At 44.8% G+C, this 27,377-nt stretch overlaps 1 protein-coding gene across 2 annotated transcripts in view; it reads right to left on the bottom strand.

Annotated features, from left to right (window-relative positions):
* The window catches only part of RARB (retinoic acid receptor beta), a 387,901-nt gene that overhangs the window by 17,658 nt on the left and 342,866 nt on the right, over positions 1 to 27,377 (bottom strand). For both annotated transcript variants that reach the window (XM_019508768.1, XM_019508769.1), the window contains 2 exons: positions 17,995 to 18,155; positions 7,051 to 7,227 (listed from right to left, as the gene is read on the bottom strand). In XM_019508768.1, coding sequence (XP_019364313.1) covers positions 7,051 to 7,227; positions 17,995 to 18,155 — 338 coding nt within the window. The remainder of the gene's footprint in view (positions 1 to 7,050; positions 7,228 to 17,994; positions 18,156 to 27,377) is intronic.

Here is a 27,377-nt window from a genome sequence, read left to right as displayed (position 1 = left end):
CATTTTAAAAAAGATTATAAAATGACCTGCAGAAATAGCATCCAGCGGTTTCCCCAGAGCTGTCCCTCCCTCTTCCTTGGTGCTTACAAAGAAAGCAGGGGTTGCCACTGTATTTTGTAGGAAGCCCAATGCCATCAGCCTGCTCTAGGACCTCTGATGCTTGGCTTTCTCTCTTCTGCAATACGCTGGAATCTGATGGAGCAACCAGTTCTTCCATGTCTTCCAAACTCCCCTATGTAATCCCACAATAGCTTGCTACTGAGCTAGGAGACAGGCCATTTCAAATATTTTTTTAACAGTATGCTGCTTGTGTCCTTCACACAGACATGTAAAACACATTGCACATTAATTAATCATTGCTAAGCTCTTTTTCAGGCTAACTCCCAGTGCCCCAGTGAAGTCCATATCAACTTCATGTTTACTGCAGAACATATGGGGAATGTCAGTCCTTTTAAATGGAGAAAGATACAGATTTCTTATTTTGAGCTGAACCACTGTCTAGAAAACATCCTCTTCACATCTTTAATATTGTTTAGATTTTGGAAGACAGCCAAGTATTTTAGCTGTCACACTGCAGTAAAATGCCACCAGCAGGCAAAAATAAGGGTTTTATCCATGATTAAAGCACCCTTTGTTTTAAAGAATATTTTTTATCTTCAAATATCTGGAAGCCTCATGAGACAATTACAGATAGCAGAAAACATGTGTTACACAAAAGGAAAAAACATCCAGAAAGCTCCATTTACAATATATAGCTGCAGTAAAATTGTTTCCACTTTCAAACAGAGGTTTAAAGGCAGCCTCAACTTTCAGAAACAGTTCCCACTGTTCAACTAGTTTGGTAGGTGTGCAGGTTTCCTGAAAACAGAAGCCACAGCAGGTGCTTTTCCTAAAAATGCATGTTCACCCAACTGCTGGTTTGAATTTATTATTTTGCACATGCAAATGCCTTTCTACGGTTACTGCATGGGGTCTGACAACCCCCAAAAAGAAGAATGATGATTTTGGGAATCAGCGCTGAGAAATTCTTACTCCTTGTACCATAGAAATGAAAATGGAGTTGGCATTGCGTCACACCCATGGACAACAATAGAACTACGGAATAACTGCAGTCTCACCACTGTTAAATTTGTGAGCAAAAGAACCGACTAACCAACCAAACTTCCCACCACAAACTCTGCCAAAATTAAATCAATTTGCCTGGATTTGTGTGTGCGTGACCCTGTTTGTTTATGGATGAGCAGCTGAACCATTTGGATAGAAATGATAAAAATCAGGCCCAGTCACTTCTACGAAGATTTATTTTAGTAACATTTTATGCTTAAAATTATTGGTTTTGGTTTGGCACTATTTACATCAACCTCAATGAGAACTGGTGCCTTTAACACTTGTAAAGCCTAGTGTTTGGAAAAGAGAGACTGCAGTAAATAATAATTCCTCATCCTACCTAACAAAGTTTATGAAGTTCCTCACCGTAGTCCACCTGGCATGTGGTAGGTAAATTACAGATACAACACACACAGACTCTGAAGGATCCCAGCAGAGCTGGACTTAAGGCAATCTACTAAGACTATTTTCATCTAAAAGTATTTGGACCCTCTCTGCTAGGGCTACAACCAGGCTGTAAGGTGGTGCTCAAGAAGTGGAAGGTAGGAGGACCTTGAATGGATGCAGCAAAGAAGAAAATCAGAGCAATGCTGGAGTTCCTGTCCTTTTTGGTCCACTCAAGACAGAAGTAGCATCCACAATGGAGTGGGGAATCCCTTTTCTCTGCCATACCCAAACATGGGAAAAGTGGGGTAGTGGCAGGAGACTGGAAAGGAAGGAGGTCCCAGGCTAGGCTGCCTGAGAGCCCCAACCCATACAAAGGAAGACAGCAGCAGGACAGCACAGCCCATCCCTTCTAATCATCTCCGTCTGGTTGGTCACTCAATAAGTGCCACAAAGCAGGCTCTGTCTCTCTGCTTTCCTCTCCGCACCGTTTGGGCAAGACTGGTCCCATCACACCCTGCTACTTGGAAGAAAGGAAGAACCAGAGAGCTTAGGGCAGGTTGTTTTGAAAGGGGATGATCCTGAGTCAGTCCAGCTGCCAGTGCAGAGAGGAGCAAAAACCAGCTGATCACTCCCTGAGTGGGGATGCTTCCAGCAGAAATCTGGGAGTACACCTAGCAGCACACGTTTCTGTGGAGCAGAGTTTTGTCAGCAGATTTCTGGAACCTGAAATGGTTCATGCAAAACAGCCTGGGTTTAAGCAGCCTTTGCTTGTTTGGTGACTAGGTTAGTTCTCTTTCAAAGCTCGAGTTTTCCTTACTAAAACGAAGGTAAATGCCAGCTGTGAAAAAATATGATCCCACTCCATGTCTGTATTAGACAAGTAACAGCAGACACCGTTTGCTGCATTTCCAGAGCAGGAACAAAAGTAGAGGCAGAGAAAGGAACTGACACATCAGGCATGCCCTTGGGTTGCCCTCTGCATGCTCTACACTGCTCCCTCAGACGAGCAACGCAGCTCCTCCTCCTTCCTCCCTCCACAATAACTACAGCCATTTTTAATATGAAAAGGAAACAACAAAATAAATAGGGGTGACAGTGCCTGGAGTGAATGAGCAGTGTGTATGGGAGCAATGTGGTGCAATGCACAGGTAGCAAACGTGCTCAAAAGCATACAGCACATATATTTGCATGTGATGTGCATATAGCACACGCAGTAGGCTGTCTGCCTGCCGAATGCTGCAGAGGAGCTTGTATAGATGCAGTGTATACGCACAAGTGTACAGCAAGCACAATATGCCTATTATTACGGATCATGTGGTGTGGCATATGCATAGTCTGGGCATTTGCACAGGTTGTGTGTATACAGTAGTGGAGCCGAGCCGATCCCGCTCGACTCCATATTCCACAAAGCAGGCTCTGTCTCTCTGCTTTCCTCTCCACACCATTTGGGCAGGACTGGTCCCATTATACTCTGCTACTTGGAAGAAAGGAAGAACCAGAGAGCTTAGTGCAGGTTGTTTTGAAAGGGGATGCGGCCCACAGTAGTGTGGAGCCGAGCCCGCAGTGCCACACGCCGCCTCGGGAAGCACATCGGCTGCACCTGGACTGAGGAGTGCCGGGAGCTGGAAGTCTCCCTGCAACCAGCCCCGCATGCCGACCACGTCACCATGGTGCCCCGCACAAGGACCTTCCTGGAGCAGTTCCTGAAACAAGTATGCCAGCGACCTGAGGGCCAAACCCAACCAGGGCAAGGTCTTCAACGTCACCTCGAAGTGGGACTCCAGCAACCACTTCATGCCCAGTGGGAGCTTCACACGCTTCATGGACTGGTGCTTCCTCCACTGTGCCTGCCTCAACTGCCTGCCTCTGACCGGGGCTGTCTGCTTCGGCCACTGGGACAAGAGGTGCCGACGATGTGGCTACGTGGTAGAGACCCTCCCCCATGTGCAGTGCAGCTGCAGGCCACCAGAGCCTGGCAGCTCCGCCACAACGCTGTCCTGGGACCTGGTGAGGGCCATCCCAGCTGCAGCGGGGGAGATCTCCGTGAACCACACCATCCCGGGCTGCGAGAGGCAGATGCGACCCGACATCATGATCACCAATGAAAAGGCCAAGAAGGTCATGATTGTGGATGTGACCATCCCCTTTGAGAACCGGTGCCAAGCCTTCACCAATGCCTGGGCTCACAAGCGGGTGAAGTACACCCCGCTGGCCGACATCCTGCGGGGCCGCGGCTACGAAATGACGGTTGACGCGCTGATCATGGGAATGCTCGGAGCCTGGGACCCCAGCAACAAGAGCATCCTGCATGCCTGCTGTGTCTCCTGCCGCTATGCCAAGCTGATGTGCTGCCTCATGGTGTCCAACACCATCTGCTGGTCCCGTGACATCTATGTGGAGCACATCACGGGTCACCGCCAGTACTCGACCATACCAGATGGATCACCGCCAGACTGGACCCAGAGGGGACTGCCTGAACCCCGCTCTGCACCAGATGGACTTCACTTTGAGAGGATTCTTCAGCAACGGACCACCCTGCTCTACCCGAAGAGGATCCCTGCGATGAGACTCTATATGGACTGAGACACTTTCTTTGACCTACTTCCTCCACCACAGAGGACCATTGTATGGGATTGTGTGTATCTATTTTCTTTCTCTCTCAGCGTTGCGAGCCCCTTCCCTCCTCTTCCTCCCCCCACCCCTCCCACCCCCAGGCTTAGTTGGCTAACATTGTATTTTCTGTAACCTAGTTGCATTCGCCTCCTCACCCCCATCCCTCTAATGTTAGTCTCTCACTCCGGCGATTTGTATTTCCCTACTGGCTTTGTCATCTTTTTGGATTCACAATCCTAAACTTCTACTAATAAAATTCATTCTGTGTACAAGTGCAAAAAAAAAAATAAGGCATCTGAAATGAACCCTTACAAATAGGAGGAAAACAACCATAGATTATCAACACATTTCTGTTTTACTTCCACATGTATGCAGGTTTAATATGTTGGGCATTTCACAGACACTGAGGCCGCATCTACACAGGACGCTACTGTGCAGTAGTGTTGGGCACAAACTGTGACACAATGCAACTGTGTACTAGTAACGAGCTACTGTGTAGTAGTGTCAGAAAAAAATCGTGCGGGGACACTACTGCACAGTTACTGTGCAGTCATAGTGTGCAGTAACAACTGTGCAGTCTACTGCTCGTGTAGATACAGCCTGCATGTAGTACACACTGTGGCTGGTAACAAAAGTTATCCCTTCTTTTGAAATAGTGCAAAAATAGTTACATAAACAGAAAAAAAAAGTTACATGAAACAGCTGGGGCTGCTAGCTTCTCCATGCTCAGTTTCCCTTTTAGTGAAGAAGAGAGGGAAGGAGAGGTGAGCAGACTGCTCCAAGGGACATGCTTCAAGATAACCTTTCCAAGCATGGCCTGAAGGCTCCATAGGTCCTGAAGCTCGTGAATGGAAAGCTTCCTTGTGTGGTACATCACTGCTTCAAGTGCTGGCTCTTTCTATGTACTTACATAGTTAAAAGTAATTTATTTCACTATTTCCAAGTTAAAACACGTACAACTTTGTACTATCTAGCCAGGAATATTTTACCCAGCCATCTGATTCAAGGCAGGGGTCATATGAAAGCATAAGATAAAATAAGGGCTAGAATTCCTTATTTAGGTGGGATTCTAAGACTTTTAGACCCTAAGACTTTCTTTAAAGTTTGGTAGGCTGTTAACGTACAGAACATGTGCAACTAGCCAAGCCATTAGGAACCCATATGACATAGAGGTACAAGCCCCTGCTCCTCAGTGGAGAGGAAGGGTTACATTTTTATCTCACCCACTCAGAATTACAAAACAAGTTTGTCCGACGGCTACTGAGGATTCCTAGAAAATGAGAAGTTTCTGAAAAGCTCTGGTTGTGGGGTGTATAGTTAAGATACAGAAACTCTCTCTGTACCTTCTTTTGTGGCAATCTATTAACTGTTTGTTACCTGGAGCTCACAACTGTAAATCACTTCTCTTCCCCTGTCTCTGGCAGAATATGCTTGAGACAATGTCATACTTTATAAATTACTGTATGCCTCCTGGTGTAAGAGGAACTTAACTCTGTCTTATCATAACAGTGTTAACAACGACAGGCATGCAATTGGTAATAAATGGCGCTGTCTTGTGGAAAGACCACACACAATAATAATGAGGCACTCCAGTATGAATGAAAGCCTGTAAGCAAGGGGACAATGAGAGGTGAATCTTGGGAACTACAGGGCAACCTCCACTTTTCCTTTTTTATGGGCCAGAGAATAATCTCTCTCCCCCTCTGTCTCTGTTTCTCCTATATATCAATGTCACCCATAAGAGATCTTTCAAAACAGCTTTTGACAAAACAAGAAGAAAAGGTCAGTGCAGTTAATATTCTCAGTATGATTTTGTTTGAAGTGGTGCATGTGCAGAGATTCCTGTGATTAATTACTGTAACTGCAAATTCTCTAGAATAAACTGCTGGCTGATGCCAAGCCAAATACATCCAGTAGCCATCCAACAGGGGGCTTCTCTGGCTGAGGACGGAGCTGTGTTCACTCCAGGTTTCCAGAAGGAACACAGCGGGAAACCAGGGAAGGGGGTTGGGTTTTTTTCCAAACACACTTTGTGCTTTGCATTCAGTTTTACTGTAACTGTGTTTAATAACAAGCAGGTCACTGACATTTCAAAGGCCCCTTTGCACTGAGGATCATGTAGCAGTTTCCAAACAAGTAACTGTTATGGCACTCTCTGGATGAAAAATGGGTCAGTGTTTTTATCCCCAGGTGGCAAAAATCAAAACGTGGGGAGATGAAGCAACTTGCCCAAACTACCAGAGTTCACTGTGTTCATCAGGAATAATACTCTGAAGTTCTCCTACCCCATTCTCTGCCGTAGAACCCGCTCCCTCCGATTCCATACTTCAACTAAGCTCAGCATTTTTGCTAAAAATTTGCAGTATGTTAATTCAATAGTATTTCACCACTGTGAACTGTACCCCTACCAAAAGGGAAGGGGGCCTCAATACTTAACCTCCACCTCTCGGTTCAGCTGACTCCATCAACGCAACATGGGAAAATCTAGGTCTGAAGTTTTATCATTTTGCCCTCTTCATTACATCTGGGGCTTGAGAGTTATGGGCCGCTCTCAGAGAACTGAATTGTCTTCTAACACAGAGCTGCAGCTGTAGTTTTGAAAATCAGATCCCACATGCAAAACAGTGATATGAGGAAAGAAATCAATCATTCTCACTATCCCATGGATACGCTAGCTGAAGTTCTGCCCCTCATGCAGCCACACCCAAATCAACAGAACCCAGAACAGAGCCCGTACTCTGAAAGAGGCAGGCTTTCATTTCCTTTTGCTTCTCTCACATTACTGCATTCCCTCACGGGGTGGGTTAAAAGTCTACTCTCAGTTCTGCCAGACTATTCCACCAGGTTCACTTGTAGCAGGACAACTGGGCAGAGAATCTGACTTAGTGCAGCATAAAATACATCTCTGAAAGCAACAGCACATTGTAAAGGAAAGATACGTACCAAAATGTCCAGGCAGGCTGCTTTAAGGAGAGTTATTTGGTCTGCAATGGTCAAGCTTGTAAAGCCAGGCAGTCGTTTTGCAAATTCCACTATTTTAATAATGCACTTTGTAGCCAGTTCGCTGAATTTGTCCCAAAGCCCAAGGTCCAGTCGAACCCGATGTTCTGCGCTAGAGTTCTGGAGAGATGGGAGGGCATCATTAATCAATAGTCATCTCTTGAGTAAAGTTAAACACAACACCACAAACACTATTCTTGCTTGAAGTACTTTCTATTAACATTCCAGGCATTTTCTGCAACGTTTGCTGTTGGGATGCTGCTGTTTTTAAATTTGGATTAGTCTGTTAAAAATTCCTTGGATAGTTCTATGTTACTTATGATTACAGAGGCCATCTGTATACAGAATACAAATGAACTTAAACATTTCCAAATGCCAATGCTATCATTCTTCCCTGCCATTGTATAATAAGTGCATTGAGAGAGAGACAATCTGCAGTTGCACCCCAAAAAATAAAATGAACAGTGGAACATGAATATTGGTTCCTCATCTGGAAAAAGCAGCCAAATATTTGGAACATAGTTTCACATACTTAGGGTCTTAGCAAATTAGTTCTACTTAATTTATCTTTTCTGTCTCTCTGCAAAGGTTTTCATTTTCTCAAGAGAAAGTCCCTCATGAATTAGAGAAAAGCATTTCTTTACATAACACTACAACTCTCCCTCACTGTGGGAAGCACTATGCAATGTTTGAAGCCATATCTTCATTCAAGAGTATGAAGTTCAGAATTTGTTAGGAAATACTCTAAAAGGAAATATCCCTTCACTGATTGTGTACTTCTACAGCCACAAACACAGGATTCAGACTAATCTCTCTCTTTGCAGGTCATATATAGTAGGACATTTATCCCTTCAGTGTGGACATGTGATTTCATGATTTTAAATAGAGAAGAGTGTTGCTTTACCCTTAAAAACGTGAGTTAAATCTAACGTGGACGTCATCTGAGAACTGGCCAATTTCCAGGATCTGGAAGTGAGCGTTATCTACTAAGGCACTCTGTTCTGGAAAGGAGGACTTTTCTATCCATAGGGCATTGCATCTGGATCAGATGCAGAAGGTGCTGGATCATGTATTTTAAGAAGACTCAAAAATGCATAAAAATGAATAAGACTTTAAAGATAACCAACTGATCTAACAAGCTATTCATTTACCCTGTGGCCACATAACACTGTTCTCAACTGCTTTTTATTTTATTCAGCAATCTTTTAAATGTCTCAAATTTCTTCCAAGTTACTTTCTATATACCCCACAGAAGTTCCTCATCCTGCACTGTCCCCTTCAGCTGATTCATATTCTCTGCCATGGTGAGAAACCTATCCCAGTACAAGACAAACATGACTCTTCAAAATGTAAAAAGCTGTCACTTATGAAAGGTGCCAAGGCTGACACCATTGAGAAACTAAAGTCCTGCCCCTAGCAGACAGAGGGAAAATAACTGATGCAAAATGCCTTCCAACAAGGCCTTCAACTTGCTCAGATAGTTTCTTATCTGGACAAAGTTAGTTCACTATTGTGAAGCCACCAGGATTTTTTTGTCTCTCTGACAACACTCCCACTCCACTTTTGCCATCAGTGATAGGCACCTCTTTCTTAGAAAATGGTTGGAGATTGCCAGCACCATCACAAAACAACTGCCTGTGGTTATTCCCCCTGGGCTCATGTTACATCAGTTATAGTTGAAATGGCCTGTATTCCATTATTAATTCCCTCAACCGTTCAGTCTCCTACCTGATATAGGACTGGACTCTCCAGCTGGCTAAGACCACTTTGTTCTGAATATCTGGTGCAAAATGATCTTCAAGCAGCTAGGGAACAATTACAAAAACCTCATAAAGGTAGTCGTTTCTTCCATTGCTCATGGAGCCAAGTGATCTGGCCTGTGGGGTTCCCTGTAGAGCCAGAAATTTGGCATTGGGGACTGGTGGCAGCGTTACTTGCCGCAGCTCTGGGAACAGTCAGAGCTGGCCCCGCACACTAGATGTAGCCACAGACCGGCTGTGCCCCAGTCATTCAGCCCACATACCAGAAAGATTGAGTATGACTGCCTTTCAACCTCTACTGTAAGATGAAAGAAGATTTGTAGTAGGGATGTTTGGAGCAATGGAGAGGCAGGGGATGAAGGGGAAGTTATGGTGGGCACTCTTACCTTATCTACTTAACTGCTCTGCTACATAGGACCCTCCACTGGTGGGAGTGCCCTTCTGTCACCCTCACATATCCCTCACTTGCCCTGGGACAAGCCCCACAGGCCACAGCCGACTCCCCTGATGCCAATCTGTCCCACAATCCTCCCCTCTGTGGTGGAGGAGAGACTGAAGCCTATAACATAAATGTGTAGCTTTAATCATCAACTCTGCCTTTTGTTCTCCTTTCAGAGAGGTAGAAATGATGGAGTGGTGTTTCTATTTATAACTCTATCCTGAGGAGTTCTTAAAATCAGCTTTATTTTTTTTTTAATGACAGGAGAGAAGACAAGAGGAAACGTCTATATAACCCTAAAACTAAAGGATTGCCTTCAAGATGGCCCAAAAGTAATGGGTTAACAGTCATCGTAATGCCCTTTGAAACATTTCTTTCAGTTACTGAGTATGCATCCCTCAGATTTATTTTATTTCATCCTCAAAGACCTTGGTGAAATACAGTACATTGGGGGAAAAATAAGATCAAGATGTGCAGTCATTCAGGCTGTAATTAAATTTAATAGGCAGTTTATCCAGTTCATAGAAAGATGGCATAGCACAGAGCTACACAAAGCAGAGCCTAAAGCAGGAAATCATTTTACAATAGGGTATCCATCTGGAAAAAAAGACAGGGCATGAAACCAGCAAGTGTGAACGAAATCTTCATCAGTATCACATAGGGTTACTTTATCATGCTACACTACTGGCACAGGGAAGTTTGACGTGTCTGCTATTAAAAGTAATGCACAGCAATCTTAACAAAATGTAAATCTAACTCACTATTAAGCAAACTGAAGAGAAAAGATAGTTAATAAAATACAGAGTAACTTGGTGTTTTATTGTAGCAGTTGCCAGATGCAGAGGCACCAGATCTGAAATTGCTTATGCATTATCCCACGAATGCTGCAAATAGAAAGCTTTTTAACGTTTTATTTGGTAACGAAGGTGCCTATAAGTGTCACGGAAAACAGCTACGATTTTAGCAGCATTCCCAGATATGAAAAAATAAAATTGATTCTACATCAATGTATAGGCTGAGCAATAAAACATGGGGTTAATAAAATGCATGATAGAAATAGAACCTCTGATTAGATGTGCCTAGGGATCTCTTCTCTGCATGCTGTGAAAAAGATTCAAACATGATGAGTTTTGCTGGGTATTTTATTGAGGCAGTATTTCGGGTGCCTTTTCCACAAGCAGCCGTGCACATGTTTAAGGACTGTGCTTCCCATAATCCTGTACTGGTGCACATATGGTGGAACAATACTGTAATGCACCCCAGTGACATTTTATCAGTGGAAAAGCCCAACCATGCTATGAAATCCAATTAAATGGCCATTTTTGCCACATAAATTGATCCCATTTTTTCAATCATTTTTGCTCTCCACTGCAATCTGCTCTCTCTCCACATAACAATACAGGACAAGGTACTCGTGGAAACACACGCTGTAGTGGAATCCCTACTGTCTTTAAAATCCACTTTACAAATGGAACAAGGCTCATAGGTGCCACAATGGTTTAATCAGTGACGCCTGATAGTCCTCTTTAGCAAAAGCAGCAATGCGCTCAGTCTAATGCAACTGGGATCGAGAAATTCAGTGTGTTCCTTTGTTGAGTCCCAGGGTCAAGATACATCACATTATCTCTCTAACAGTACAGCAGAGAAGTCTTGTAACTCTAAAGTGAAACAGCTACAAAGAACAAAACACCACAGGGAAGCAAATCTGTCTGCTCCCTGCTAGCAAAGATCAATCTGGGACAACCTGAAGCAAAGGTCCACAGAGTAAAAATTATTTTCTGGTTTATCCTCCCTCTATCATGAGGCTGGATGTAACACAGCTGTAGACTTACAAATAATATCAGTCTCAGGGGACAAGCAGCATAGTTACACTCAATTATACTATAAAGTATGACATCTCTAGAGAAATTACAAAGGCACTTTCTCTTAGCTGGATGACAGTAATAAAACAGATCTATTTATAATGGACTTTTGAAATCCATTATGTTTAAACAGCTTGCTGGCTCTCATCATTGACAGAGCTGCATTTGCCATTGCCCAGCAAATGCACCTGTTAATTCAAATGATTTAGGGAATTTACTCTGAGAATAAATTCCTATGATAATAAATTTCCCAGTCATTTTAAGCAGTCTTTTTTATTATTAGGGGACTTTAAGAGACAGATTGATGTACAAATTTTCTCATTCCCCTCCCAAGATATAACCTATTTTAAATGAAGAAACAAATACATATTTCCTCCAAGACGCATGACACGAAAAAGAAATCTCCACCCTCTTGCAATACTTGACAGGTAAAACATTCGGATACTTGTGGGCTGAGGCCTCCCATAGATTTCCTAGGGTTGCCTCCCTCTGCAGTGCTTTGTAGCTCTTTCCTCCTTGCTGTTTGGGCGCTCAGGGCCCAGGGCTCTTTGTACAAAAAGAGAGGAAGAAAATCCTAATCAATGAAACGCACATAGGGCTGCCAGAACTGTCAAGGAATCCTACTGCTGGAAGGTGGTTTACTCCAACAGCATTATGTAAAGGGTGCAGGAGCAGTGACCAGTGTTGCAGGGGTGGCTGCACCCCCCTACTCCTTACTCTCCCCAGTGCAGGCAGACCATGTCACAGGAGCAGCAGCTGGGTCCCTCAGTCAGATAAGAATCATCCCGTCTCCGTCCCTTTCCCTCCATGTTCAGTGGTATGTCCCCTCCCCACCCAGTCCCCCACCCCAGCCTGCTGCTGTCCCCAGTTGACCCAGGGGTGAGGCTCCAGAGCTGCTTCTGTCCCACTCCAGCAGGGCTGCACATGGAGCCAGGTTCAGCCAGACAGCACTGGCAGTGGCAACAGGTGGGTTTCTTTCCCTGGCCCTACTCCCAGCCTGGCAGGGAACACGAAGGACCAGGCAGGAGGAGAAACCTGCCCATTGCTGCTGCTGTTCCTAGCTGAGCCTGGTTGCCCATAGAGCCCAGCTGGAGGGGGCTGGAATGGCTCTGGAGCCTCCCCCCAACTCCTACTGCTGGGGACAGAGGCAGCAGTGGGCAGAGGAGGGGAGAGAGGGGGAATGGTGTGCTGATAAGCATGGAGGGGAAGGGGCAGGGGGATTTTTACTCAGTCCAGGAACTGAAAAAAAGTCTCTGGCTGATACTCCCTCGGCACTGTTGATTGAAGTGTGTGTGTGTGGCAAGAGGAGTCCATGTCACTGCGCCCCCTCTTGATCCACCCTCCTTCTTCCTTCCAAAACTCCACAGAGGGAAAGGAATCTGCAACTCATCAACTCTGAGCTGATCTATGTTTTATTCCAATGTTTAATTCTCATCTATTTAAAAAAACAATGAAGTGGTTTAAAGAACCAATCCACATAGTACAAGTGGTGAGAAAGCGGTCTTTCATAAAATGTTTAGATTTAGTGGTCTCATTAAGAGCAAGGCTAGGCAATCTTTTGGCTGTGATACTTGGTTACTACTAATAAAGATAAGAAAATGCTAACTCTTAGCTGGCACTCCTAGCTTTCCTTGGTCTTCTAAATTTTCTAAATGATGATTTATTCCTAATTTTTAAGGATTCTTCTGGTCTCTGTATCAAATTTCTCAAAGGATGCTAAAAAGCTTGCAATCATACCGAACAACAGCATGCATTATCACCTAAATATTTAACCAGATTTTCTCAACAGAGCACAAGCATCCTACTAATTAAAATAGTATAAGGACTTTCTGTTTCTCTTGTACAGGGAGGCCTTTTCCAGCTTTGGTTTACAAAACTAAGCTGAAGAAAGAAAACTAAGCTAAAGAAACGGCCTTGTATTTTGTCCTGCACTTGCTGAGGTTTGGATTCATTCTATCCTCAAGTTTTATTGAGGTTCACTTGATCTTCAAGCTTTATTGCTGGAGTGAGCCAACAGCTGGGGAAACCTCACGTTGTATCACTTGAATTAACCCTTTCTGATACAGGTAAGGGGTATGATACTGTTAATGGCTATTATCCGATAATTTTAGACTTCCATCTAAAATGCTAGAATAGCCAGAGCCAAATTATATAATTGATATTTAACTAGCACTGTAATAATTGGGGAAGCTGTCTGCAAACAAGAAAGACAAGTGAAAATAGTACCAATATTAAAGTACATCAATTGGGGGGTGGGGGGAGGAGTTAGGTAGTATAGAAAAGATCCAGGGAGAGATAGAATAACCCTGTCTGGGTTTCATTGTTTAACCAAGGCTCATTCATCCAGACCACCATAAAGCAGCAGAGTCTGAAGCCACATTCTGCAAGTTCACTTAAAAAATTAATAAACTCCAGAAAAACATTATACAACCACCCAAACAGGCAAGATCACTTGCCTCCCAAGTCCTCTTCTTGGAATTGTGTTCTGAAGCAACCCTGCTCATCTCAACCTCACATGACTGATGACCAAACAAGGCTCTTTAAGGCCCCAAAGCCAAACTAGGCTACAATTCACCTTCTTATGCAGTAATGAAACCCAGGATGAATTGCACCCATATTTATATAGTTTCAAGGACAAAATTATACTTTAGCATTCAGTTTATAATGTGAGAATATAGCAGAGCCCCTGTTTACCTTTTGAGAGTTCATTAGTTACACTAAATTCTGGGAGCATAGAGACACTGTCCAGCTGTAATGCAGGGTGAACACAAAGCGATATAACTTACTTATATCGGATGGATACAGATATGCCATTCCCGGCTAGCCAGTTTACGACACAGTCTCTAAGCATAAAACTCTGGAATGCATTCCAGTCTGCGGGCATGCATTCCAGCTGTGGACATGTGATTAGTTCTTGTATGGAAAAAAGCAAATTTCCCTAAACACAGGAAGGTTTTTCAACACTTATCTTCCAGAAACAGTTTGATGTTTAGAGAAGTCAGAGTCTGTTAGATGCTAGTGAGCTAGAGATGAATTGAGACAGGATGCATTTTTGCATAGGGGATTAAAACAGGGGATCCCTTGAAAAGCCACCCTGCAAACCCTGCAGTCTTGGAGCCTAACAAGAACTTTTTGTTATGTCACCAGCTGGCTGTTTTCTTTCAAGCTTACGGCCGAGTATGCTGGACGGGTCCCAGGAGAGCTGAACGTGCTTGGCCACTTCAGTAATTCCTGTTATTTAACGGCATGCCTGCATTGATTGTTTTGACTAAGTCTAACACAAGCAGGAGTAAAGAGATACTGCCAGAGAAGCATGTAGCTGTGGAGAAATTTTTTTTTTTTCCAGAGCTAATTATTTTAAACTGTTCTCAAAATCAAATGGCAAAAGCTTTTATTACAATGTTGGTGTAGCTGAAAACCTTGCACACGTGCTATTCAGTAAAATACTACTCAGTGAAGGCGACCATGACTGCACACCAGTGTTAGCATTTTCCTCAATTAAGGCTTCAATGTTTAAGGATGACTAAGAGCTATGGCATGGGGCAGAGCACCTTATCCACAGCCAGGTTTATGGTAAATCTCTAGGATTGTGGCCCCATAAGCTGATGGGTACCTCATAGCACAAGCATTAAAATCCATCCAGCCACTTTGTCCTTCCCTGAAAAGCATTCCCTTCCCTGATCTCATGGCCTAACAAAGGAGAACACGTGCTTGCCTACTACAGGGGTGGAGGTTGTAGCTGTGTTGGTCTAAAGACATAGGCAGACAAGGTTCTTTGGGTAAATCTTTTATTAGAACTCAAATAGTTGGAAAAATTCTTTTTAGCAAGCCTACTACAGGATATTCTCCACTTTTCTCAGGACGCCTAGTACTGGCCCTGGTATAGCTAGTACTAGTCCATTCTAGAGAGCCCACAGAATGATTCCTATGTTCTAATGTCTTTAAATATGACCTTGTGTATATTTAGCATACCTTTAACTGCTGCTTTTGCACACTTGATGAATAAGTGCTGCTGTTTTTATGCATTGACTAACGCAAACCACATAGGCACAAAGATTTCAGGAGATGAAAACATTCTCCATAGAAATTATTTTGTAAATATTTTTAGCCTCATTTACAAAGTGGCATTTTGCAAGACAGCTTATTTGCTAAGTAAGATGGAGCAGATAACCTCCATATTCCCCTTCGCCTAAGTAGTTCACCTGCATTCTCAGGAGCAATTGTTAGCCGTTATCCAGTAGCACTCGTAAAGCTACAAAACTACATTAGTGCTTACAAAAAAATGTAGGCACATGCTGAACTTTACACATGTGAATAACCCCAGGGATTCTGAGCCCTTCGATTTGCTAGGTGAGATGCTATCTCGGGGGCGGGGGATAATTATTTTAAGTTCAGGACCACTTAATGAATTTTGGTCAGCTGTCAAGGGCCATAAGGGTATACTTCCTGTCAAATTGTTAAGTCCCACCCTTTGACAGGTGTCCCACTTCCTGGCTGCCATCTTGGGACCAGAAGTCTCCTTGCCCTGAAGTACTCCTTTTGGGAGGAGAGTTTGTAATCTTGGAACCAGAAGTCCCATCGTCACACCATCCATGACATAAAAGACCAGCCCACCCAACTCCAAACCCCACCCCCTTTGCCACCAAGTTGGCTGCCCTGTTGGCCATTATGTTGGTCTCAAAATTACCTGCCTCCATCACAAGGTCCCTGACATCAGAAGGTCCACCCCTTGACTAGGAAAAACTGCTCCTCTGGAAGGCCTGCCTTCATGGTCCATGGCCTGCCCCCTAGGCTAGAAGGCATAAGCATGACCTCTCAGGTAGTAAGGGCTTGTGACCCCTCTAACAATCTGTCCTATTGCCTTCAACCAATTGGCGGGGATTTTAGGGGCATTGGACCTCCCCAAGAATGGTGCTGAACCAATTGGAGGTCCACACACATAAGATTTTCCAAAATATATCATATTAACAAATTATAGATAAAAACTAGCATACTAAAAATCAAACACCTACTATAAAATATTTTAATTTTATTTTAAAAAAAAGGCTTTTGCCCTGATTTATGTTTTTTTGAGTAGTGTATATAGAGACAATTGCATAATAGCTCAGAATAAAGGGTTACTCTTGTATATTGAGCCTGGCCATGGAGGGCAAGCAGAGCTTCCTGGCCCCTCCGGGCTGGAGGCTGCAAGTGGGAAAGCAACGGGGTGGATAGGCACCCTGGCTGGACCTCCTGCCACTGTGACAGGAGCCTGGACTTCATGGATCGAGGATCTAAACCAACCCATGGTCTCAGGGGTCCCTGGCTTCAGCTAGGAGGCCACAGGAGCTCCTGCAATCAGTCCCTCCAGGCAAGGAGGAAGCAGGTGCTGATGCCCCTGAACAGCTACAGCAGGACAGCCTCATGGCCCTATCTCTGGGGCAACACAGTCCCTTCTGACCCAGCAGGTGAAGGGCTCAGGGGTCTTGGCAGCACTGGGAAAATGCCAGCTCTCCACTTCAGGTCTGGAGTGGAATGCTCTCTCCTAGTGACTCCAGTGCCACCCCCACCCCTGCTGTAGGCAGGGCCACAAAGATGTCTGACCCTCCCACCCAGGGGCCCTGCGCTTTGGCCCAGGCCAGCCCAGCTCCTTGTCTAGGTGCTTGGGGTGGGAGGGAACTTCCATTTGGAGTGATCCAAGCCATTTCTTCCCTCCCTTCCCTGCGTGATGCTGTTGCTCCTGTGTCTGCCTTGCCAACCCCCTTCCCCAGGCCTCTCCCATTCCTTTGTATTGGAGCTTTGGGGGAGGGACTAACCTGCTTCTCCCTCCTCTTCCACCCTCCTGCTGCAGCACAAAGCATCATTTCCCCTCTTCCACCTTCCCTGCAACTACAGCGGTGGGGCAGGTGCAGGGTGACAGTGCAGCAGGCCAAGTGTGGGGGTGGAAGCAGGAGGCTCATTGCCGGTTCATGGGCAACAGGCAGTGGGAAGCAGGCAGCCACAGGGGCAGTGTGGTGCAGTGGCAGGGGCTGCTGCATGAGTTTACACATGGTGGTGGTGCAGAAGCAGTGTGGGAAGCAGGAGGCCCCTGCAACTGTGAGGGTCAGTACTATGGCATTGCTGGCTGAGCAGAAGCCTCTGCAGAGGCCTCAGGGTGGAGGCAGTCCAGGGGAAGCAAAGCAGCAGAGGCGTCCCCACCCCAGAACCACAGGAGGGGCCCTCACTTGTCCAGCAATTCCACGGCACCAACTCTCACAGCTGCGGTGGGAGGGGGGGGAAGGAGGCAGCTCCTGCTTCCTGTGCTGCTTCTCTACTGCCACCACGTGTAAACTTGTGCCATGGGGTGGCAGGAGGGGAAGGCGTCTGGAGTCCAGTGTGGACCAGTGCCTGCAGCAGGAGCTGGGGCAGAAGGAGAGGAGGGGGGGGGGATATTTAGGGGCTGGGTCCCACCATGGCCCTGCAGGCACTCACCCTGCTATGCACTTGAGCCCCAGCCATGCTCCAGTGGGCTGCAGTCTTGGGAGTCGGAGCTGGAGCTGCTGCTGCTGCAGCTGGCGACTCCCACAGGAGGGAGAGAGGAGTGTGGAGAATGCTGGAGGCCAGACAGAATCACCTGGTGCACCAGATCTGGCCCATGGGCTGTTATTTTTTCCCCCTGTACCATCTCCATTTTAAGTGATGGGATTTTCCACATTCCATATTTCTGTGCACATGTGTACTTCACAAAGGCTACAAGAGTCTAGTAATTATCTACTGCAGTATTTCTGTGAGAGTGTAAGGTATACAATTCCCACCCTGAGGTCAGACTTGCCCCTTACCAAGTATGTTCCTTATGAACAGCACTCACCGTAGTGTATTTTCCCAGCTGGCAGAGTGAAGGGAAGGTTTCCTGGTGCGCTTTCCGGATTTTCTCAGTCAGATCATCCAACTCTGCTGTCATTTCATAGTGTTCTGTGGACTCCTGCTTTGAAGGCTCCTTCTTCTTTTTGTTCCTGTCATTTCTGACAGCTAGAGACAAGGGTGGGGGGAGGGGAGGAAACAGTTCAGGTTCGGTTAATCAGATAGCTCCATGCTGCTTTCAGAGCTTTGCTTCAAAATACTGCAACATGTTTCTTTCCTTATACATTAAGTACTTTAAGTGGGTGCAAAAATGTTACAGAACTGGAGACGAAAAGCAATTTTATTTGCTAAAATACTATCACTAATATAAAATACACATGGGCTAACAAAGCAATTTCTTCTCGTACATGTATATAGAAGATAAAAGCCAACATTTTGTCGGCAGTGTTAATATACCTTTTGGAAGTATGCCATATTTATAAATGTAAGTATACTATTACATTTTTATACTTCGCCAAGTGCCTACCCTCTGAAGAACTGTAGCACAGCTTTGCACCCTTTAATGGCAACAACTTTGTGAGATATAGATGTTCAGGAGCTGCTCTCTAACTCATGGCACTTTACACAAAGCACCATGAGTTCAAGTATCTCCCCCACACCCAACAGACATTAGCACAAGCACCAGCCCAGCTCCTCAAAGGCACAAAAAAATAACCCTCAAGGGAACACAAGTTCCTTAGAGCACTCTGCTCTATAGCACCTTCAGCTAATATGTGATTTATCAAGGGTTAATTTTCTATGTGATTGGCCACTTTAAAACTGCTCTGCAGCCATGCATGTGTATTATGTCATGGCTGTAGAGAAGTTTCAGGAGCCATATCGCATGAAAAATGTAACTTGTGTAAGTGCCCAAAGACTATGGTAGGCACAGGAACAGAACCCAGAGCTCCTGAAGGTATTTCCTGCAGTTAACCACAAAGCCAACTCTTTCTCTATGAAAACCTCTATGACAAACTACATACCTATTATGAATCTACTTTTTCTAAACTGGTACAGATATAATTCTACCAGGAGTAGGAGCTGGAGTACATAGACAATGGGCAAACTTGGGCAAATCGTTTGGGATCCTTAGTGCAGTGTGTTTCAAACTTTTGATACTTAAAGCACTTTTTCTCTGGATTAAAATTGGTGGTACACTTGACTCTTACACCCAAAAAGGGATATATATATATTTCCCCGACCCGCAAAAAGCTATAACATACTCCATACCCCTGTCAGAAAATCATACCAGAGCCAAGATGTCCTGTGAAAAAAATTACACCAAAGGCATCTTTCTTTATGAAAAGGATTAGTCTCTATACCAATGGTTTTCACCCTTTTTAGGCTCACGGACCCCTCCATAACTTCTCAAAATTTTGCAGCACCCTAGTTGAAAAATCACTGAACTAGGTCTAAATTCACCAAAGATATGGATGGGGCAAGAGCAGGCCCTGCTGCTAAGGCTGCTCCTGGTCACACACAACAGTGACCACCCCAGTGGCTCCAGAAATACAAGCGGACCAGAGGGGACAAGCCAGGCTGCAAAGTCAGCCTGCCCACTTGCAGCAGGGTTCGCTGCGGGGGGGAGGGAAGACTGGCATAGGGGTTCCCTGGGGAGTGGGAAAGGGTGAGGGAAGGCAGCAGCAGTGGTGGCAGTCCCCAGTGTAGCAGCTCCAGATGCTGCTGGAGTAGCTGGGGCAGGGACAGGGTGCCAGGCAGGGAAGAAGAACATTTGCTTCCTCACACAGGATGAGAGATTTTGTAGCACACTTCTATCACTCTTATGACCACAGCACACCCTTTGGGACTCACTGCCCTAGTGGAAATCCCAATTTACTTCTTCCTACTAATTAATTAAGTTTTGAAACTGAGTTACGAGTCCACTGGTCAACTGGTTCTCCAGTGATTGGAAAATTCTAAAGGAACACATGCTTTTAGGAATTCAAAATAACACCCTCCAAAATGGACACACACATACAGACTAAACAGCAAAGAGAAAATACACCCTTCTTCAGCTTGCACAGTTTATGCCTGTTGGGCTTATACCGTATTTACTCAAATATAAGATGAGGTTTTCTATCCAATCATTATATTTGTATATGAAGCAGAGGGGGGAGCAGGTGGCTGCTGAGAATCTGATTCTGGCCCTGATTCTGGGTCAGGGCCAGAGTCAGACCCACAACAGCCTCCTGCCCCCCCCCACCCCCGCCTCTTACTGCCAGGTGCAGCTCAGCTTCAGGTTAGGTTCTGTCCTGGGCAAGTAGCATATGGAAACTCCTTCCCCTGCCCAGCCAATCAGCAGCACTAGCACCAGTGAATGGCCAGGCATGAGCTGAGTTTCCACGTGCTGGGCTCCAGGATAGAGTGGCCCATATAGCATCTGACAGTAAGGGTGTGGGGAGGGGAACTGGGGGGTGGAGGGTGCAGGTGGCAGAAGTGGGTGGTACAGGGCGCAAGGGAGCCACCCGACCGCTTCTCCCAGCCACTGCTTTCCCTGCTGTAGCAGTGTGTGCGTGGCAGGGAGGCAATCAAGACAACCCTCCAACTACTTAGGCTCTATACCTGGAAAATTCTGAAAATGAATACATTTTCCATATACAGAATCTAACTATTGGGGGGATCATCTTATATTTGGAGTCATCTTATATTACATATACATTCAAGTAAAGTCAGTAAATTAAGTGAGGTGATACATGTACACACATTCAAACCCCATAAACCCCATAATGCCCCTCCAGTGCCTTTTATCATGGAGAGGCTAGGGTTAGGCACTTCCAAAAAAACCCCAGAGGTAAAAACGAGGGCATCCAAATTTCCCTCCATGCTCTCACTGGGTTGTTGTGGGTTTTGCCGTACATTCCAATTCAGTTCAGCAACTTAATTTAATCCACAATTTAATCAAAAGGTTTATATATTCTTAGATTATTCCTAACTCCTGCACATTAGAATGTTTGTTATTGTAACAAGCAATACACTCATACACAGAGAATATTTGCAATGGGAAAGTGCTGAAAACAAAATGCTGTTTCTTACTGCTCATTGTCAGGGCCATCAAGTTTTAATTTTTAAGGGTTTTGTTTTCAGTAAGCCTTCATTTATAACTAAGCTATAGGAAGAGTAATGGAGCAATCCCTTTTAATGTTGTGTTTTATATGTCATTGTTTTTAAATCACACTGAAAAAAGAACAGAATAGTGTTCTGTCTTTCTAAGTTGCATTGATAGGGAAGGACAGCAAAGCACACATTAATGTAAAATCCCCAAACCAAAAATACTTACTTGGAGTTTGAAAGCAATCATTCAAAAGCAGTCAAGAAACAGCAAACTTGGAGCTAAGGCTGAGCTTTAAAGCAACATAAACATTTAAAAGTATGAAAACTCAGAGGGACTGTACCTAAAATACCTTAACTTCTGCCCCTGAATTGATATCAACCTTCCAATTCTCCTCCTCTGTAAAGGGGAGTAGGACACCTTTGAACACTGGTTTCCTATGTAAGTGTCTCATAATAATGTGATGGATGCTCTATACCAGGGCGGGCAATTATTTCGGGCGAAGGGACACTTACTGCGTTTTGGCAAGCCATCGAGGGCTGCATGACAGGCAGCCAGGGGAGCTAAATATTCATTTTCTACATTGTTTAGAGGCCCCGCGGGCTGGATAGAATGGCCTGGTGGACTGGATCCAGCCCATGGGCTGCATTTTGCCCACCCCTGCTCTATACCTCTTGCATTAAAAGGAAGGAGGAATTCCATTAAAAGGGCCAAGAAAACTGATATATGCCACCAGTCTTGCCAAGTCTCATGATTTCATTGTGACACAATTTGGAAGCTTCAATTTCTGGTATCATGTGGTCAATGAAGATCCTCAGTTTTAATTTTTTTAAAATCATAGCTCTTGTGGGTACAATATTACCAACCCCTAGCACTCAAAACTTGTGATTGAGGCCCCCAAAAACATGAGATTTGTTTAAAGAGATTTGTTTTCACCATAACCATCTACCCTACAAAATTATCTATTATACCTAAAATTTTCATAAATGTAACCACGTGACTGCAGGGGCTGCCATATAAACGTAACCCTTCCCCCCATACATTCTTAAATACTGTAAGACACACAGCAAACACCATAAAATAAGTCACAAAGAACCCAACATTTACTATTTTTAAAACTTTGCAATTTCCAAACCAGTATGAATTCTTTGTGGCCTGACTCCTAATTTTCATAGATTCATAGATTCTAGGGTCAGAAGGGACCTTGACAAATCATCGAGTCTGACCCCCTGCCTAGGCAGGAAAGAGTGCAGGGGTCAGATGACCCCAGCCACATGCCTATCCAGCCTTCTCTTAAAGACCCATTTCAAATTTTGGCCACCTTTACCATGAAGTTTTCCTGATATCTATCCCAAATCTGCTCTCTGTCAATTTGTGACCATGGTTCCTTGTTACCCCAAGAGGTGCCCTGGTGAACAGAACATCTCCGATCCCTTGCTGCATACCCTAATGAATTTGTAGGCAGCCACAAAATCATCTCTCAGCCTTCTCTTGCAGAGGCTGAAGAGGTCCAGGTCCCTCAGTCTCTCCTCATAGGGCTTGTCCTGAAAGCCCTAACCATACAAGTGGCCCTCCTCTGGACCCTCTCAAATCTATCAACATCCTTCTTGAAGTACAGCCCCCAAAACTGGATGCAGTACTCCAACTGTGGTCTGATCAATGCTGCTAATGCATGAAAAAGTGTGGTTAGCTTTGCTGATGATTTCATCACACTGATGACTCACGTTCATCTGGGAGTCCACTATGACTCTGAGATCCCTTTCTGCTTCTGTGCTGCTGAGAGGATCACTTCCCAGCCTGTAGGTGTGCTAGATATTTTTGCACGCTAGGTGCAGCACTCTGCACTTTTCCTTGTTGTACTGCATCCTATTGTAGTACTACCCACTTTTCTAACTTGTCCAGGTCTGCCTACAATCGTTCCCTACCCTCCGGAGTGTGCACATTTTGGAATGCTTGAAGATGACAATATTATATTAATAACTCTGGTCCCATTCCAGAGGCACACTTCACTCCTCCTATAGATAATGAAGCATGGAAAACCTGTGGAAGACTTCACATTTGTACTCTGGCTCTTATCTCTGGTAGGTTTCCCCTGCCCAACATCCATAGAAGGAAAGGATATTGTATATTTAAGAAAATTAGTGCTAGTTTTTGTAATCCTTCTCATCAGTGGTCTTTTTTGTAAAATCAGAATCGTAGAAAATGAGGGCTGGAAGGGACCTCAGGAGGTCATCTAGTCCAACCCCCTGCTCAAAGCAGGACCATCGTGAATGAATACAGTAATTTGATTTCTCTCAAGATATCGTTACCACAGCAAAACTAAGGGTAGTTGGAGCTAAGGGGATGGGAGGGGGTGCGGAATTAAAACAATCAGATATGGAAGACAAAGCCCTCCAAGAACAAACAAAACAAAACAAAACAAAACAAATCAGAGGCTCATAATGGTAAATAAGTTGCATATTCACCATGTGTTTTGCACTGTAACTAGAAAAGCACTATTTTTCCTTACCAGTGGCTGTACAGCACCCTGAAGGGTCAACTCTGGTCCTTATTCTGCAAAGACCTTCCCATTCACTCAATTTTAAGTGTGCAAACAGTCCCACCAAAGTCAAGTGCATGCTTTAGGTCAGTGGGGGCCAACCATCTTGGCAGGCATACTGTCCCCAAATTCTGCTCCAGTGCCCTTCCCCTGTCTAATTAACCCATCTTCTTTCTACCCCCAGTCCTGTGCTTCCTACTGCTCTGCTTTCTTCTTCCTGCCCTATCTATCCCCTCCAGGATCTGTCACATACCATACACACAGGGGCTGCCTGTGCCACTTGTGACACACATGCCACAGTATGGCCACCCCTGCTTTAGGCCACTGTTGGATCAGAACCATTCAGTCATTTGTATGACTGAGCTAAAACTTAGGCTGTTGCCACTCCAAGGGTGCGGCAAGGGGCTCAGTCATACTGCTGAAGGAATAAACCCTGCCTATCTGTTCCCATTCTACACACGCCAATACTAAACTCAAAGCAAGCAAGAAAGGAAAGCTAGGAATAAAGGTAAGGAAGGCAGGTACTCAAGGGATAATATTTGTCCATTTAGTTTCTTGTAGGCTATGCATTACCAATAATACAGAGAGATTACAGATTACAAATTACAAATAGTCTGGAGAGCTCTAAGAGCAGGGACAGGAGCCAAGTAAACTCAGATACCCTCTCTTTCATATTCTCCCTCCTACACTACTTAACACCCAAGCAGCAGTTCCTCCTTGACTGCCTCCTCCATACCCATCCTCCAGGACAGTGGTTGTTCCAAGTAGCTGGAGAGCCTCCCTTGTCCTCCCTCTTCAGTGCTTCTGGCTATGCTCTTCCAGCTGCCCTGTCCTGTTTATTCCTTAGCCTCTGCTGTACAAAATCCCGCCTCCTAGCTTGAGGAATGGGTAGGATCTGACCCTAGTGAGCACTGGGTGCACAGAAAGCCAAAAAAGCATGATTTGTTTAATGGAGCTTAGAGCTCACTTCAAGAACTTTTCTCACCACTTAATTGGTGTCCAAAGGCCTCCATTTACATCATGCTCATTTTCAAACTATTAGTGCACTCCAGAAGCAAACTGTAATCATTACACTACTTAAAGATAAAAGAGCTCCTTATAAAATTATGTAAACTCCCACACAATTGCAAAGAGCAATAAACCTTTTGTAATAAAGCCTGATTTACTTACAGCTCCAAGACCTGATTGACAAATTTGCTAAACATGAGGCCTCAGCAACTACTTAGCTCAAGGCTTTGAAATGCTTGTGGAACACAAACATATTATTTAGGTCAGTCTTATGGGCTGTTGCCAAAAACTCCCAGCTACAAGGAGATAATTCACATGGGAATCACTTTACTACTCCTTTCTACTACTGTACAGTTCTTGCGGTGCTAGCTTTTTCAGTTTTACATGATGTTCTCCACCATCCACAAACCTTTGAGCAGGGCACTGGCTGGCCAACATGGCCGCACCAAATAGATCCCGTTCTATCTCATTTCGTTCATGGTTACTTGTGAATTATGGTTGGAACTAGGGGGAAAACTAAATTGTTCTGAGAACTAAAATGTCTTTTACTTATGCCAATTCATTTTATTTGATTATGTTGGCTTAAAAATGAATAATAAAAAATAGCCCACCAGGCTTTAATTCAAGTATTTTACCGGTAAACAACACTTAACTATTTGTCTGAACTAGGGCTAAGCAAGTCGCAACCAATGCAGTGGTGACTCTGCATTGCATATAAGATGGTACAACATCTAATCTCATTTATGGTAAAAGCTTTCAATAAAATAGAAGTACTCCGCAAGTTCAACTAGCTCTACAGCTCACTGAAAAATAAGAAGGGGCAACACACCTTTATTTTTAAGGGAAGTAAACACATACACACACCCATGCACGCAATAACTCAAAAGTTCATCTGGACAGTTCCAAGAGCAGGGACAAGAGCCAAGTACATTTATGTATTCACTCTTTCCCCTTTTTCTCCCTCCTATCCTACTTAACTCCAAGCAGCAGTTCCTCCCTGCTTGCCCACCCCATACTATGTGCAGGTACCCTTTCCCAAGTGGCTGAACAACTTCCCTGGCCTCCTACTCCCATGCTGTCTTCTGTGATCTTCCACTGCCCTGCCCTGTTTGTTTTTTAGTGCTGCTGTACCAAATCCTTCTTCCTAGCTTGAGGGAAGAGCAGGATCTGACCCTGATGAGAGGCTGGGTACACAGAAATGGCAGACTTCAGCATAGAAGAGGTTCTTGGCAGGGGATAAGCAAGAAAGAACTGGTTTCTCCCAGGAATCCCAACAAGACCTTCCCTGCACATACAGTAACCTCACAGCTTTGGAAACTGGCTAGTTTTCAACACAAACCCCCATTGGGTTCACCAATTTCAGTGGCACTTTGGTCTCTATTTGAAGATTAGGATCTAGCCCTGTAGGGAGAGGCAGTTTCCCACAGATCAGGTACATTTGGGGAACATCCCTATTTTTATATTAACACTCTTGGATAAAAAAAATGAATCTGTACAGAGAGCAAAGGGGAAAGGACTATGTAACTCAGAAAATACAATTCTTCTGATTATTTGCCTCCCTGGATGCCTACAGCATAGCCTGAGAGGGCTACATTACTGTATAATGGCTAACCAGCTACAAACTCATAATCTGAAACATGTTATTACTGCATTTTTACCCACCTGACAGGTCTACAGCCTTTTTATATCTCTGTACACTCTCTCATGCCTACACCTACAGGTACTATTATAGTTCCAGTTAGTTCTCATTCTTTAAAACCATATTTCTCTAGTCCTTAAACAGTTCTGAAATGATACTAGATTTCTTAAATTCACAGATTTCTAGTGTAAACTGTCCCCCTTTCAGTCTGTCTTGAAGATTTATATTTTGTATAAAGCAAGCCAATAATACACACAGCTTAGTGTAAGGAAATTTTTTGTTTCCAAATTATTCCTGGGTACAGGAAACAGTCAAATGTAGGACAGTGTAATACTGCTTATAGTCATGTGGAACAGATGCTCGGCATTGCTTCACTGCATTTTAACAGTGGTGCTCAAGCTTTTCCCCCGCACATTGAATGGGCAGTGCCTGCTCCAACTGTGGGCTGGATGGTGGTTTTGATCCAGCACCCAGGGCCAGGGCTAGTGTGGCAGCCACCATCTGGCCATACGGAGTGGGGCAGGGGCAGCCCAACCTGAGCCCAGCCTGAGCCCAGCTCTACATGGAAGCGGTGGGGGAGAGGTACATGACCCAGCCCCTCCCTGAGCAGATGACACAGATGTGCGCACACACAGCCGCAACCCTGTGGCTCCCAGGAGCCCTGATGGCAGAGTGAGGATGGGCAGGACAGCGCAGAGGCCTGCAGCTGGGATCAATCCCCCGTGCACAGAGACTGGACCTAGCTGGGAGAAGCCCCTATGCGGTGCCCCCCCTAGGCTCTGCCAGCCTGTGCTATGTGACCACATGGCACCTCCCCCCTGCTGCTGGCAACTGCCCGGGGGCACCACATGCAGCCTGTGCCTTGGCAGTAGCCGCAGAGGCAGGGTAAGAGGCATGCCACTTCCATGCTGCTCTGGAGGAGCCATGTCGGGCACATGCGGGCAGGGTGTTGCCAATCTGGGACATTCACTTCAATTATCTCCACCCAGCCAGGACTTTGGGATGGCCTGTGAAATGTGGGACTGTCCCAGCCAAACCAGGGCATATGGTTACCCTAGGTTTACTCCTATCCTAAAAGTGCAGCCATGTTAAACTTTTTCCCTTCGAGGTCTATAT

This window comes from Gavialis gangeticus, unplaced genomic scaffold (genome assembly GCF_001723915.1).
Source record: "Gavialis gangeticus isolate Ggan-Ray unplaced genomic scaffold, GavGan_comp1, whole genome shotgun sequence".
Lineage (NCBI taxonomy): Eukaryota > Metazoa > Chordata > Crocodylia > Gavialidae > Gavialis > Gavialis gangeticus.
The sequence above is the reverse complement of the archived record's forward strand: the minus strand, read 5'-3'. Positions and strand labels throughout refer to the sequence as shown.